The 15,016-nt window shown below is 43.9% G+C and overlaps 1 protein-coding gene across 1 annotated transcript; it reads left to right on the plus strand.

The window, feature by feature from the left end:
- The first annotated feature begins 3,029 nt into the window (after positions 1-3,029).
- Positions 3,030-10,004, plus strand: SUMO2 (small ubiquitin like modifier 2). The gene is made up of 4 exons (XM_063408996.1): positions 3,030-3,247; positions 4,625-4,756; positions 7,741-7,812; positions 9,315-10,004. Exons 1-4 carry the CDS (start codon positions 3,227-3,229, stop codon positions 9,375-9,377), a joined length of 288 nt encoding a protein of 95 aa, XP_063265066.1. The 5' UTR covers positions 3,030-3,226; the 3' UTR covers positions 9,378-10,004.
- The last annotated feature ends 5,012 nt before the right edge of the window (positions 10,005-15,016 follow it).

The following is a 15,016-nucleotide window of genomic DNA, read 5'->3' on the forward strand; positions in this document are numbered from 1 at the left end:
GGAATGCCTGTGTTCCCTGCCCTCTTCATCAGAGGGTGCAGAATTAAACCAAAGAGCACTGCAAAATCTAAATTTCTTCCTTATAAAACTGCAGTACAAGAATGGAACAAAGCATGGAAATATTTTAAGAAACAACACGTGGATTTTTTTTTCCCCCAGAGATGGAATTTCTCAGGAATTCTCAGTGTGACGCTTCCCCATTCACTTCCCTTCCGCTTGGTGCATTGAAGAGGAGGAGCTCGGAGGGACACAGAGCTTTGCTTTGCTCCCTCTGCTGCAGCCTGGACCTTGCAGGAGTGGGGCCTTTGTAGGTCCCCACTGCTCACTACCAGTGCTGCTGTCTGGCCAGTTCCTTTGCAGATTTTAGCACTGATTATTCTCAGTTTCTCAGAGTTTCCTCTGTTGCTATGTAAAAAGAAAAGCCACACAGAGATGAGGTTTGTAGAAACCTGCTCTGTGATTTGGGATCTGTGTGATTGGTAGTGAGACCAGTGCTGGTGCAGCTGAAGCCGTGTTCAGTCTTTCTGAGCACGTCTAACTCCCATATGTTCTCATAAATTCTATTTTCCTGTCCTTTTTAGCACATTTGTTCTATTTGTGATGCTGCCTTAATGTGTGTCTCACTTGACACCATTCCTGCCTTCAGTTCTTTCATGCCACGCTCAGGCCTTGGCCAGGTTCATCCCACCTCCCCAAAAAATCCTCCTCCTGGACCTGCAGCACAGGGATCTTCAAGGAGGGAGGGGGAAGGAGTGAAAAGAACAATAAACAACAGGACCACCAAGCCTGATGATGCCCTTCCTCACACTTCTCTGTGATGTTACATCATCTCTAAAAATAGAACTTAATGTCCATTGGGAATCAAAACCCATCTTTTGTTCTGGGAAATACCCGATGGCTTCGGAGTTTTGCTTTAAAAAGCCATGGATGAGATAGAAGGGTGGGTATTAGGGTGCTTTGTTTCCTTGTTCTTTCTAGTAGTTCTACTTCTTAGTGATGATGATGGACTGGAGAAGGCCCAAACCAAGTTGCCCATTGCTTTTCAGAGCTCAGATGAAAGCAGAAAGGAGATCATAGGAGCCTGAGGCATCACACATGAAGGGGGATTTGGGTAGAAGCACATGGTCTGCCACAGCTAGGGTGCTTCTCACCTCCCAGTACCTTAGAAAAATAATAGAAAAAATGAGTAATTAAACACAGAGAAAACAGGCAGGATCAACTGATTGATCTTTTGATGATCAAGTAAATAAATCAAGTAAATTGACACAGGTAGGAGTGGAAAGCAGAACTCAAAGGAGGATCTGTTTGAGTTGCAGTCACAATTTGGAACAGCATCTATTGCCTTCTTGGGTCAAACTAAACACTTCAGTGCCTGGGATTTTTTTCAAAACTGACTCATTAAGACTCTTCAGGAGGAGTAAAATATGAAAATGAAAAGGCTCTATGAAATTTCAGGCTAAGTTTTGGACTACAATGGATGGTAAAAGACTTCACTGCTCACGTTTTGTGGAAGCTCAGGTGGCTGCCTGGGCCATCCTCCTGCCTCAGGTAGGGCCGTGGCTGTGCCATCTTCTCAACTGGGGACTTTGGCTTCAGCTCCCTCTGCCCAGTGGGTGTTACTCTTCTACAATTTCCAGAAAATTGCAGTAAAAATCCAATCTGTGCTCAGAAATGTCTTGGTTTGAGGAAAAGGAGGGAGCCAGAATGTGAAGTAACATGACAAAGGCAGAGGAGAAGAACCAGAACTGACAGTGAAAAGCAAGCCTGCAGCTCTGCCCCTAAGTGAAGTGTCCCTTCAGTCAATATTTCCCTGCATCAGCAGTTTATTCTGGACAAGGAACATCTCTGAAATGGTGCAGAAAGTTTTGTCCTGCCAGGAGCAGGGGGTGTGTGACCACACGGCCACCTTGGTGTCACGACCCAGAGGGTTCCCACACAGAGCAGCAGAGTGATGCCCACCTGGAAAATCCATCCATGGGGGATCGACAGGGATCATTGTCGTGGGGATTCTTTTCCATCTATGTGATGTAGAGAAGTATTTGACAAATGATGGTGGCAAGTGATGAACACTGATGAAAAAAGGCACAAAAACCATTTTGTGTGAATCTGTGAAATCTCTGGAGTTATTGCAAATTTCCTCCTCTCTTCCATTGGGATAAATGTTAAGAAATCACATAATTGGTGGTATATCCTCTGATTTATGTAATTTATGTAGTGTAATTGTTGGGGTGCTGCAGGTGCTTGGTTCCCTCACGGACATGGCATCTCTCCCAGGACAACACCCCTCACAGGGACAGCCCAGGGTGTTGGGGGCGGCTGCCACTCTATCAGTTCCTCCATAGCACAGGGAGGGGCACAAGCAGGAGGGAGAGATTTGATGAGGCAGAGACGCGGGAGATCACAGAACCACAGGATCAGTGAGGTCGGAAAAGGCCTCTGAGATCAGCGAGTTTAACCTGTGCCCAACACCACCCTGTCAGGCAGAGCATGGCACTGAGTGCCACATCCACTCTTCCCCTGAACACCGCCAGGGACAGGGACTCCACCACCTCCCTGGGCTGCCCGTTCGATGGGGCCGGGGGTGCTCACGGAAGGTGTGTTCAAAGAACACCGTGTGAGGAACCGAGGGGCAGTGAGGGGGCCTGTGGCAGGCGGCCCGGCGGCTTCGAGGAGATTTAAGATTCGAGGGGACTAAGGATGCTGCGAATGGCATGGGGAGGTTGTGTTGGGGAAGGGCGCGGTGTGAGGCGCGGTGCGGGGCGCTGAGGGCGGCCCGGCGGCCATTTTGCGAAGGACAATACCCGCCGCGCGGGGCGGGGCGGGAGCGCGCGCACGCAGCGCGCACGCAGCGCGGTCGCGGGCGCGCGCCCTTCCCCTCCCGCCGCCGCCGCGTTATGTAACGGCCGCGGGGCGCGCGCGCGCTCCCTCCGCCCCCCCTTCCTCCTCCCTCCCGCCTCGCCCCCCCCGCCCGGCCCTGCCTCCGCCCCCTCCCCGCGCGCCGGGGCCCAATGGGCGGCGGGAACGCGCCCGGGGGGGAGGGGAGAGCGCGGCGGGCGCGCGCGCGCACGGGGCAAGGCGCGGCCCCGCGGCTGTGCGTGCGCGCTCCCGGGCCCCCCCCGCCTTCCCCTCTCTCTGTGTCCCTCTCTCTCCCTCTCTCCGCCGCGCTCGGCCGGCTCTGCCCCCCCTTTGTGCGCGCTCCGAGCCGCCCCCACATCGCCGACTCGCCATGGCCGACGAGAAGCCCAAGGTGAGGCCGGCGCGCTCCGCAGCTCCCGCCGCCGCGCTCGGCCCCTCAGGCGGCGGCTCCGGCCCGCAGCCCCCGCGCCGCCTTTGCGCGCCATTTTCCTGCGCGGCTGGGGGGGGCCGAGGCCGCGGCTCCCGGGGCGGGCGGGGGATCCCCGGGGAGAGGGGGAGCGAACGCGGGCCGCCTTCCCGCCCTCCGCGGGGAGAGAGGCAGGTCTGGAGGCGGTTTTTGCTGCCTTCCTCCTCCTCCTCCTCCTCCGCGGCCGCAGCATCCCCGCCGGCCTCCTCGGCAGCCGCTGCCCTCACGGTCCCCTCACGGCTCCGGCCCCTTTGTGCCGCTTCTGGTTGCGCTGGGGGCTGGGGGGGCTGCGGGGGCTCCGCTCCGCACGGCAGGAATTAACAGAGGCCGCCGCCGGGGGGTTGACTGCTTTTTTTTTCCCCACCTTTTTTTTTTTTTTTTTGCGCCTTTTTTTTTCCCTCCCTTTACCTCTCCTTCCTTCCTTCCTTTTTTTTTTTTTTTCTCCCCCACACAATTTATAAACCGAGTTCGAAGTGGCGGAGGGCGCGGTGCCGCGCGGGCTGACACATGGCGGGACCCGGCTCGCAGAAAAGAGGGAAAACAAAGCTGGACTGGGGGCGCTGGGCACCCCCGGAGCGGAGCAGCCCCGAGCCCGGCCCGCTGCGCTCAGCCCCGGCCACAACACGAGGGACCGAGCTGCGAGTTGATCCTCCGCAGTTTTCCGCTCCGAGAGGGTCGGCCTGCTTGATGTGGAGTTTTTTTAAAATGTTTTCTGAAGGAGAAGACTTGGCCCACTTCTGGTTTTATCACCGTTTCAAATATAGCCCTTTAAAGTATCTGGAAAGTTTTGGTTTTTTTTTTTTTAATGAGGACGTCAAACGGTAGGAAAAAGTTTAAGATGCAGAGAGAAAGAGCCTTGCTGCTGGTTGGGATCACAGTTATAACACAAATCAGCTATAACGGATCATAGTTATAACATAGGTAACTTAGGTAACTTAATTCCTTCCAGTGGGAACACTGGTGTTGCATATTGTTGTGCTTTTGATAAAAATAACTTTTTTTTTTAAAATCTGTTTTGAGTACCTGCCTTGGTAAATTCGTCATTGCTAAATTTCCAGTCTGCAAAATGACAGCTAATACCAGATATTTTTTTTGTATGTGGCTTCTTTTCCTTTACATTTTCAACTGAAAAGTCCTGACCTTTATTCCCTGATTCAAGGTTTCAAGTGTCAGTAAACAGCTTTAATATCTTTATTTCCTCCTTTTTAATAACCTGTTGCACTTGGGTAAAATGTTAACTTCTTGTTTCATACCTTTTTTAAAAAGTGTTGGTTATGTTTTCTTCTTTTATTTCCTCTACAGGAAGGAGTGAAGACTGAAAACAATGACCACATTAATCTGAAGGTGGCAGGGCAAGATGGGTCTGTGGTGCAGTTTAAGATTAAGAGGCACACACCACTTAGTAAACTAATGAAAGCCTATTGTGAACGACAGGTATGATCTCAGGAGAACCGTGTCTGGGGGAGAGCTGCTCTCCACAGGGATAGAGGAAGACAGTTAAAGTCTTAAAACTTAAGTAAATATGCGAAATGATAGAGGTTGAACAGAAACTGATTGTGCTGTGGGAAGTGTATTGTCCTTCGGGTCTGTTACAGGGTGGACTGAGAGGGTTGTGACAGGAAACGGGTGAAATAAAGATCTGTTGTCATCTTTGAAATCTGCATTTATAGGTGGAGGCTTCTGGGAGGTAAGGGCTGCTCTGCTGCTCAGAACTAGTGTGGAAAGGGTGGGTTTGGGATGAGGGAGTTAATTGATAATCAGGGATTTTTATAGCTCTGAGTAACTTCTTGGACTGGTCACTGACTCCTGATTTATTAGCTTAATTGTACTGAGATGAGAAGGTACCTTGAGAAGGAGCTTGTACACCTAATGATGAGCTTTGTTTTTTCTCTTGTGCCCTGGTTGACAAATGAATCTTCTGAGAGACAAACACAACCCATGTATTTGCTGATGTGGTGGCAGCTGCAGCCACTCTGTGAGGCTGCAGGCAGCTATTGCAAGGTTTAAAAACACCTGTTTGAGCAGAGCTGTGGAACTCTTCCTTCTGAAGCTCCTGATCAGGGAAATTTTGTCTGTTATCCACAATATTTTTTTAGTCTGCCTTTAAAAACTTTTAGCTCTACAAAAGTGTTCAGAATTTCTGAATTTTTAATTTTTTAAAAGATAAATATTCAAAAATACTATTGCATACAATAAAGTCAGTATAAGATATTGATACAGCTATTTCATCACCAAGAAAAAAACCCTGTGGTTCACATAGAAAGTAGTAAAACCTCTTCAGTTTATCCTGTGCCACAACAGAATAAAAGTAAAGACAGGAAAAATGAGCTCTTGCTGAACATGTGAATATGAGTGTTCTGTGGAGAAATCTGTGAATGTTGGAAGCTGTGAGGTTTTTTCCCTACCTCAGTCATACAAACTCGTTATATTTTGCAAATCACTATGTTGCTTTTTCCAGTCATAGAGTGCAGCTATATCTGTCTTTTGGGGAATTTGGGGATTGGTTATTCGTCTATCAAGTCCTGGCATGTAAAATTTTAAAAGTATCATTCATTCGTAGTTACTTTGAAACAGGCAAAAGTAAGATTCCAAATTGTCTTGGATTGCCAAAATGTTTACTCTGCATACCAAAACCAAAGCCAGCAGAAACCCCCCCCAGGTGTCAATTGGAGGAAAAAAAAAATCAGTAAATCTTGAGAATGGGAGACATTTTTTCTGATCTCAATTTTATGCTATTAAGCATCCAAAGAATTTTTTTTGTGGATGTAGATTTGTCTTTAGGTGCTTACTTCTGAAATTTTGCTTAAAAGCATTTGTTCTGCCTGTCTCTACAAATTAGATTTTATTTATGTATTTATTTACCTAACTAGGCACACCCCAGCTTAAATCCTTACACTGTGGACTTTAGATTTCATTTTGGATAGGTGGTAGAGAACTTAGCAGCTTTGAAGGATGATAATCATGTGTTGTGTGTAGTAGATCTAAAATGGAAGTAACTAAACTTGAGTGATGTGTTGAGAAGACCAAGACTATTTGTGATTATTTAAGTGGTGAAAAAATCACCTATGGACCATGCCTCATGTTTTGTGGACACTAAGCCCACCAAAGGACAGTTTTTCAGTATTTTTTCAGCTAACATTTATTTAGCTCCTAAAGTTGTCATGAACCTGGAAAAAGCCAACACTCTGGGAATAGGAAATACATATTTCTTAAAACAAATGTCAGAGAAAAGGGCTCAAAGCAAATGTTGCAGTGCAGAAATGTGTTTCTGCCATGAGACTGAGCCACACACCTTTCTTAGACCAGATTTTGTTCTCAGTGAACACTGCAGTGTCTTGGTCATGCAGGAGAAGCTTTTTGCTATGAAGTGTAAAGTTAATAAAAAAATTTACTCACATTTATTTAAAAAAATATTTTTCCTGACAAATTACTCCTCAGAAATAATTACTACATTGTTTTCTGTTGTGTGTGACATCTGTGTCAGGCTGAATGAAGGCTGCTCCTCTAACTCAGAGGTGCCAAAGCATGACCCTGCAATCCATTGGATTGGCTTCAAAACCAGCTTGGGCTCTTGGATATTTAGATACTCTGGAGAGCATGGATAGAACTGCAAAGGAAGTTTGTATCTCCAAATGTCACTGACCTGCCTTGGAAGAATGTGGGGTGCTGTAAAATACCTTGTAAAATTCACTGGTGATTTTGGAGCTGATGTTATCAGCAGGGGAGGTTGGTTGTTACTTCCAAGTTACATTTTTCAGTCTGTTGGCTCAGGTGTGAATGAGAGATACTCTTCTAGGGATAGAAGAGGTCAGCAAAATGAGTGTTGTGTGGTAGAAATGCTTATCCAAAATACCAGCTAATTTGTGGAAGTAGAAAATTCCTTTATTTTTTCCATCTGTGCAAGGCAAAACTTTTGATGCATTTATTTCTTCATAATAGGAATTGGAGGTCAAAAAGTTCCCATTGCTTATTCTTTGCTGCTGCAGACTAATTTTGTTGTTGCATTTGTGGAAAAAATATCTTTAGAATACCTTTGTTTTGGGAGAAGATCAAAAAGGAGTGTTGAGTGTCACTGTTGGACATTTGTTACCTCGAGTGTTGCTCCTAGTTTTTAAGTGACTTACTCAGAAGCACAATAAACCTGCTGGCCTTTGGGGTGTAGCAGAAATGGCTTTATTTTAACTCATCAGTGGGGGCACTGTTGCTTCTCCTGAGTTGTTGGACACAATGCAGTGTTTAATACAAAACAGATTGCAGGGATTTGGAGTGAAATGCCTGAAAGTCAGGGCATGAGGGAAGGACAGAATCTCTGGTGGCTTTTAGTGATGGTGCTGCAATTCAGTAACAAGTTCAAGAGTAAACTACTGAGTCCTTTTACACCAGATTTATTTCCCTTTGTGTTGCTTCTCTTTGTGCAGGGGTTGTCAATGAGGCAAATCAGATTCCGGTTCGATGGGCAGCCAATTAATGAAACAGACACACCTGCACAGGTAAACAGCACAAGCAAGGCTAAAGAACTGCTTCAGATTTGCTGCAGGAGTTGATTTTTCTGTTTCCTATCAAATAGTTATGTAAATGTGTGTAGAACTGGATGTTTTAACCATTATTTTGGTGTAACTAGTTTAGGATAATTAGCAATGGAGTCCAGGACTTTATTTAGTGTTTTGAATAATAAATCTGTATCACTGTAATAATAAAACAGAAAAACCAAGTACAGTGTACAGATGGTGAGTCCTGTAGAACTTCTGCTTTATTGATTCATGGCTCTGAGATAAGGATGGTAAGTTAAGAATTGAGTTTTTCTTGAAGCGATGGCTTTATTTTTTATATAAAAGCTTGCCAGGATGTTATCAGAGAGATCCTCTTTGCAAGCTTGCATTTGTAATACAGAAGTAATTTTCTGTTGTGTGTAATCTGAAGCTGTTTCAGCAGCACTGAATTAATGAATACAGTGAAGTTTGGGCTGTGTTTGAATGAAGGTAATTCCAGGAACAGAATGGTTCCTTGTGGCTCTGGAGCATTTTTCTGTCCTGCTCCACGGAGCTGTGTTTAATCAGCTTGGACAAGTGATGGTTTTATCTGCTGTTCAGAACTGCTTGTAGTGAAATAATGGACTTCAGCTTTTAGTTCTGAATTTTCCAAGCTGTTGCCTCAAAGATTGTGCCTCTTGTGGCCCCAATGTATGCAACTTTTTAATTTGCAGTAGTGATAATTGAGGCAACAGGATGATTTTTCTTTCCATCCATGTTATGCTGAAGCTCAGGATCAGTCTTTTTATAGCTGTGGTAAATGGCATAGACCAGCTTGATTTCCTGAGCAGCAGTTGAGTCTATTTAGAAATATAACTTGCATTAGTTACAGTAGCACCTCCAGTTTTGGTAAGATTTTGTCAGTAGGTGCCCTTAACATCTCAGGAATATCAACTGTAAAAATTAGGGTGAAAAAAGAGAGTTATATTAATGAAGTATTGCTGTTCTTCACTGACCATTGTTACGTGGTTACATACAAAGTGTTTTTAATTTTTTTGTGCTTGCTGATCCTTGGTTTTACTGCCTGGTTGGGCAGAGGCCTTAATTCCAGTCTGGTTCCCCAGTGCTGTAGCCATTTGAGCAGCAGCAGCCAGCTGGAACTGTGGCAATGTTCTAAGGTAAACCAAGGGAGTAAATAGGAGAACAAAGGTGCAGTGGCAAAGCAGGCAACATAAATATTATAAATCTGTTTCTTAGGAGTCACACAGTGTACCCTGAAGTTAGTACTAGAATTCATTCTAGGTCAACAGTTATCAATTGGCTTTTTTTTCCTGTGCAGTTTCTTTGCTTTTGAGTTAGTGAGTTCTGTTAAATGTACAAAGGGGTGGTGGTGGAGGGGAGTGGGGCTTCTCTGGTTAAATTGCATAAAAAGTAAACATAAAGTCAGGAACTGTAAGAACAACCCAGGCTGCTGCAGAGATACAAGAAGAGTTGAAAGCCCTTTTTTCTTTTTTCTGCTGTAGTTGGAAATGGAGGATGAAGATACAATTGATGTGTTCCAGCAGCAAACAGGAGGAGTTTACTAAAACAAACACACAAAAAAGAACCTGCTACTTTCCTCTCCAGAACTGTGCTCCCACAGGCGACACTTCACAATTAGAAAATGAGACTTGGTTCAGCCACATCCTGACTACTGCAGTATAGTTTTCTCTCTTCTCTCTGATTTTTTTTCTTATTCCTTTTATTGTACATAAAGTCTCTGGTGATGTGCACAGACATAATGCATATTTTTTTTTTAACTAAATGGCCAATGGTATGTTTTGATCAACATTTAATGGAGATGGGGTGGGAAAACAAACTGGTTCTGTGAAAATGCCCCTCTCTCCCATAGTGGCATGCTCCTTCTACTTTTACAGAATCACAGAATAAGCCGAGTTATCTTTATATTCCAGTAAGTTATTTTGCTCTCACTGTTCAAAAACAAAAACCTTGCATACCTTGTTTGATTGGATAATTTCAATGTTTTTCTTTTATCATTGTAAAACCAAGGGCAATTTTATAACTTTTTTGTACGTAGCTGTTACATGTAGAGCAATCTCTGTCTAAGTAGGGGTAAATTACTCTTTAAAAAAAAAAAGGAAAAAAAAATCCTAGATAGTTTTCCCTTCAAGTAAAACGTCTTGTTGTTTAAATAAACTTCTTGTTTAAAATAACCAGTTTTCTTTCTTTTTCTGTGGAGTAGTACTACTCAGCACCTGTATTTCTTTCTCTGCAGCACTTTATGCTTCTCAAATCTCAGCTTTCTCTGTGGTAAGCAAGCATAATCCCCCTTGTCTAGGCAGAAGACTGTTGGAAAAGGAAAAGCTTCCTTGAAACGTGTCAGTCAGCAGTTGAACTGGAAACAGAAGTCAGTTTTCTCTTATTTTGATTTTTTTTTTTTTTTGTGAATGTTCTGCTAAGCCAAAATTGTTTGATTAGGCAAACTGCAAAATACTGAACTACTTAGTAATGCCTTTGGGTTGAGCTCTTCTTTTTAGTCTTTAATAGAAGCATCAATATTGTTGTTGCAGTAGTTAATTTAAAACTCTGTATTTGAATGCTTATTGATGTAAACGTTAAGTTAAAGAGAGCAAATAATTTCATTAACCATTCAGTTTACCATGGTATCAAATGGGAGCTGCTTGGAAATGTAAAGCAAAAATAAAAAATTGAGTTCTGTTTTTGGGTGTATTTAGCTGTGGTGGTGGAGATTCCAAGCTCTGTTTTACCCCACTCTGCTGTTCTGTTTGGAAGAGGGAAAGAGGCTGGAAGTACTGAAGGGAGATAAGTGATGGTGGTGTTTTTCAGAAATGTCTTCCACAGTTCTTGAGTTCTTGGGAACTTTTGGGGGGAAGTTCAGAGGTTGGAGTGAAATCCATGGACATTCATGGAGGATTATACACCTGTCCAACCCACACCCCCACAGCATTCTCTGATGTCCTAGGAATGTTCCAGTACTTCATGGTGTTTGCAGTACTTCATGGTGTTTGCAGTAAGTTAATGCTTTTTTAGGTATAAATTTCTTAGAAGAGGCCACTTTTTTGGTGGAGGTTTTTGTAACAATTAATTGATTATTCCATGTGGGACCTGTGCCTGCTTGAGCTGAAAGTTTTGTGGCAGAATGATGGGTGTGTGCATTTAGCTGATGAGTTGTGATCTATTTGTCTTCTGTCAATAATAACACATTTGATGCTACATTAGTTCCATCTAATGGAGATACAGGGAAAATTAATACCTATTTTTGTAGTTGCTTTTGACTCTATAGCTGAAGAATGTAATCTACTGTGTGCCTCTGTTTTAATTCAAGAAAATGCTACTGCTAAGCAGATTACTTCTCATTCTGGGATGTATCTTGTGGACTTCTGTGGTGTTTTGCAGGATTGAAATTCCTTCTTGTGAACAAATGTTTACATGTCCAAACTCTAAAAGGCCTAGAAAAATCCACTTTGAAGAAAAAAAGAGGCTGGTGGGGGAATGTATTTCAACATCTTTCCTAGGTTACACATGGAATACATTGCTCCTTGGCTTTAGAATCTCTGGCTTTTAAGCTGGCTAAACTTCTGATATCAGTGAATAAAATTCTTTCAACTTGATGTCATGCCAAGACTTCTCCCAAGAGAAAGCTGTCTTTATCTCCTTCGGCCAAAAAATTTGTTTGGACTTGCTTTAGTTTCTGAAGAAAGGGTGAGGTCTCCTTAAATACAATTTTTTTTCAGCTCAGCTTAAGATCATGAAGCTCAAAGCGCCCTGTTGTGTCTTGCCTTGTACTTTTTATTTCCTGAGGCAACAGAAGTCAAGTGACAGGTACTGAGGAGCTTTTAAAAACAGTGTCTTCATTTCCTGAATTAGTCGAGTGTTACTTCATCTGCCATGAACTTATGTGCAGCATTCACCTGCATTCCTCCATTTTCACCTCTTTTTGCTGTTACCTGGGCTTGCTCGTGTTCCTGAAATGATTCCTCTAACAATGCTGAATGGTGTTATGGTAGATGGTGACTGCAGCCAAAAACTGCAGGAGTTGTTTTTTAATCTAATCATGAAAACATCTCAACTTGAGTTACTTAGTTCCTCAAGAGCCTCAAATGTTGAATTTCCATTAGTGTAGCAAGCTAAAGTGGGCTGATTTCCAATTCTGAAATATAACGCATTTGTGTAACAGTAATGCAGAAACAGTCCTTTTTTTAAAAAAAAAATTAGCACTCTTTCTGCGTGTTCTTGCAAATACTCTGTTTATGTCAGAATTTGTTTTTGTCTGTACTGCTCCTCTGGTGCTACAGATTTACCTGTGGATTCATGATTGTGGCACCCTCAGTGGTTTTAGTGTGACTGCCTCTTTTAAGGAAGCTGCTGCTGCTGGGAGTGGTGATTTTGAAGTGGTATGGAATACGGGATATGGACAATTTTAATCAACTTATTTGCTGCTTGGCTTGGTTTGTGGCAGTTCCCAGGTTTATTCTGGTAGCCACATGGACTTCTGGAATTCCACATGTCAGAGGATAAAGGAAAATTGGGCAAAGAGGTCTTGTCAGGCTAGTTAGGAGGTAAGTTCTTCATGTTTTATTAAACAGCTGGGATCTTTCAAGAGCCTGGGAAAATTACATTATTACCCACAACTTTCAAATAATGTGTTCTAAAGTGATTGCCATGCAATTTAGTTAATATTTCTCCCATGGTTTTTAAATGAAAAAGGAGGGAGTAAGTCATAATTGGATCTAGTCCCCTGGTGAGTTCTGGTGCATGGCTGGACCCTGCCTTCAGCCTCTGCTGGGCTTTTAGTCCCTCAAATGAGTTATGGACATGACCAGTTATTTAAAAATAGGTAACCAGAATTGTGTCATGTACCTTAAGTAAGGCATTTTGATTCATGTGCAGGGGAGATAAAGACTGAAATCACGGCTGGTTTGTGGTGGACACCTGACTCAAAGCCTTTGTGTATCTGCACAGTGGGGGTCACATCCACCCCTGGGGGCTCCTGTGGGGTCACTGGTAACTGGCCCAAGGTGCCCATTCTAAAGGGGTTCAGGAGTGCAAGGCTGCTCTGACATGGAATCTTCCAAGCTGCCAGAACTGTAAGGAAATACTGCAAGTGAGAACATGAGAGATTCTTGTACTGGCATATGGAGGTGTTTTTAACAAAAGAAAAATCCCTGAAGTAACATGAAGATAATTGCTGCTTCAAGATAACTGCAGTATCAGAACAGAGACAGCATCTCTGCAAGGGTTAAGGTCAAAGTGAGATGGTTTTCCAGCGGGAATTTTCCTTTTTAGTACCTTCACTTGGTTACTTCCAAGTCAGTGTAACATAAGTACTGTCATTTGCCTTGTGGATGCTGGTTCTATTGTGTCTCTTACTGCAACATTAATGAAAAGGCATAATGTGACTGGCTTGAGGAGAGGAGATTTCCTAGGCTTCAGCCAGCTGGAAATAACTGAATTTCTAAGGAATAGCTATTTGTTTTCAAAGCTAAAGATGAAAAGATGCCTCCTTAGTCGTCATGTGAACAATAAATCCAAGTATTTTTCTTAGAATTTTAGGTAGTGGCCTCTTCTCAGTACATGTGTGTCAGATGCTGTGTTGTACTCTTGTGGAATATTAATCTAAAACTATTTAAATAACTTGGATTATTATTAACTATATTACCAGCATAATTAACACGTTTAATTCTCTGGTTTATTGAAGTTTGTTCATTCTGCCTGTAATAAGTTTCCAGACAATGTGTTCTGATAGGGAATGATCGATCCTTTACCTTGTCTTGCTTTTTAGTACATAGTGACAGAAGGAATTGGTGGTACAGCACTTCTCCTGGGTGATTAGGATGTAGGAGTGTGAGGATAAATGGAAGATGGAATTTTGATCCCTGTTCTCAGTTTTTGGTTGACCTCCAAGATGCCCGATTACAGGTGTTTCCTTGTTTCTTCCCTAGCAGCATGGGATGGTGATCTTACTGTAACATGGACGTGCCGAGAGCCCCACCCGGTGTTTATGGAATGGTTGAAGTCCCTTTAAGGGAAGAGTTTTCCCTTACCCCGGAAGGATTTCTGTTTTCATGGGAGTGGTGAGGGTGGTGCTGTGGAAGGAGTGGCTGGGTGCCAGCAGAGATGCCAGAACAGAAGGTCAGCAGGTGCTGGAGAAGGACAAGGGATGTGTGTGAGTCAGGGAAGGACTGGGAAGAGCTGTAGGTTTAAACAATACACCAGTATGAGGATGACTTTGGGGTACTGGGGAGAGGCTAAGGTTGCTAGTAAATAGAGTTTCTCCTTTGGAAAGGAACATTCTTCAGGGAAACATGGATGCAAAGGATACACTTTGTGGTGAATTTTGTGTTGGTTTTGGTGGCATAGATCTCCCCCTTCCAGCACCCAGTCCATGGATCCCATCAAAGCACATCTGATGCCCTGCAAGGGCTCTTGAAGGATCACTTGAATAAGAAAACTTCACTGAGACAAGACAAAACTGGGAGACTGACTTCCCCTTCCAGTGATCCCTGCCTTTTCCCAGTAAGGAGGAACACTGGAACACTTTGGAGTCCACACCAGGCTTGGTGGTGTTGGGTGACCACACAAGAACAGCAGCATGAGCTGGCCACTCTGCTTTTTGTGTTGTTCAGAGCTCCATCTCTGCAGCTCTGAGAGGAGTCTGGGCACTGTGGTGCAATTCCCCATCCCAAACAGTGACAGGCTGCTGGGAACTTTTCCTGAAGAGGTAGAGAGGTACCAGAGCAACTTTCACAACTCTTGAAAACAACAGCCTCGGCTCTGTGGGCCAAACCATTGGATCTGTAGGATACCACGTTCCACTGAACCTCCATGCATCACTCCAGATGCAAAAATCTGACAGTGGCAAATTCTGCTGTGGCAAGGATTGTTTATTATTGGCACTTCATCTTCAGCTGTGAATGAAACAGAGCAAGAGAAAACTGAGTTACACCCTCTTTTTTTGTGCCTTGTGCTTGGAATAAAGAAGGCATGCTCTCTGTGACAGCCATAAGTAGCAGAGACTGGCCTGAAGAAACCTTTGGTCACAGCAGGATGACCAAGCTGAGGCTTTTCTCAAACCAATGGTATCTCTCCTTGCCTAACCCTTTCATTTTCTGGAGTCTTGTTCAGACTTCCAGATGCTTTGTGCATTCCTTGCTGGTGGAATTTCAACAACAGGTGGAATTGTTTGGTGTCTGAGCCTTCCAGG

The sequence above is a fragment of the Prinia subflava genome, chromosome 12, assembly GCF_021018805.1.
Source record: "Prinia subflava isolate CZ2003 ecotype Zambia chromosome 12, Cam_Psub_1.2, whole genome shotgun sequence".
NCBI lineage: Eukaryota > Metazoa > Chordata > Aves > Passeriformes > Cisticolidae > Prinia > Prinia subflava.

Excerpts from the sequence above, each read along its gene's own strand:
- SUMO2 (XM_063408996.1), top strand. The coding sequence starts at position 3,227 with ATGGCCGACGAGAAGCCCAAG. Across the intron at positions 3,248-4,624 it reads TGGCCGACGAGAAGCCCAAG|GAAGGAGTGAAGACTGAAAA; the intron begins GTGAGGCCGGCG and ends TTTCCTCTACAG. Across the intron at positions 4,757-7,740 it reads AAGCCTATTGTGAACGACAG|GGGTTGTCAATGAGGCAAAT; the intron begins GTATGATCTCAG and ends CTCTTTGTGCAG.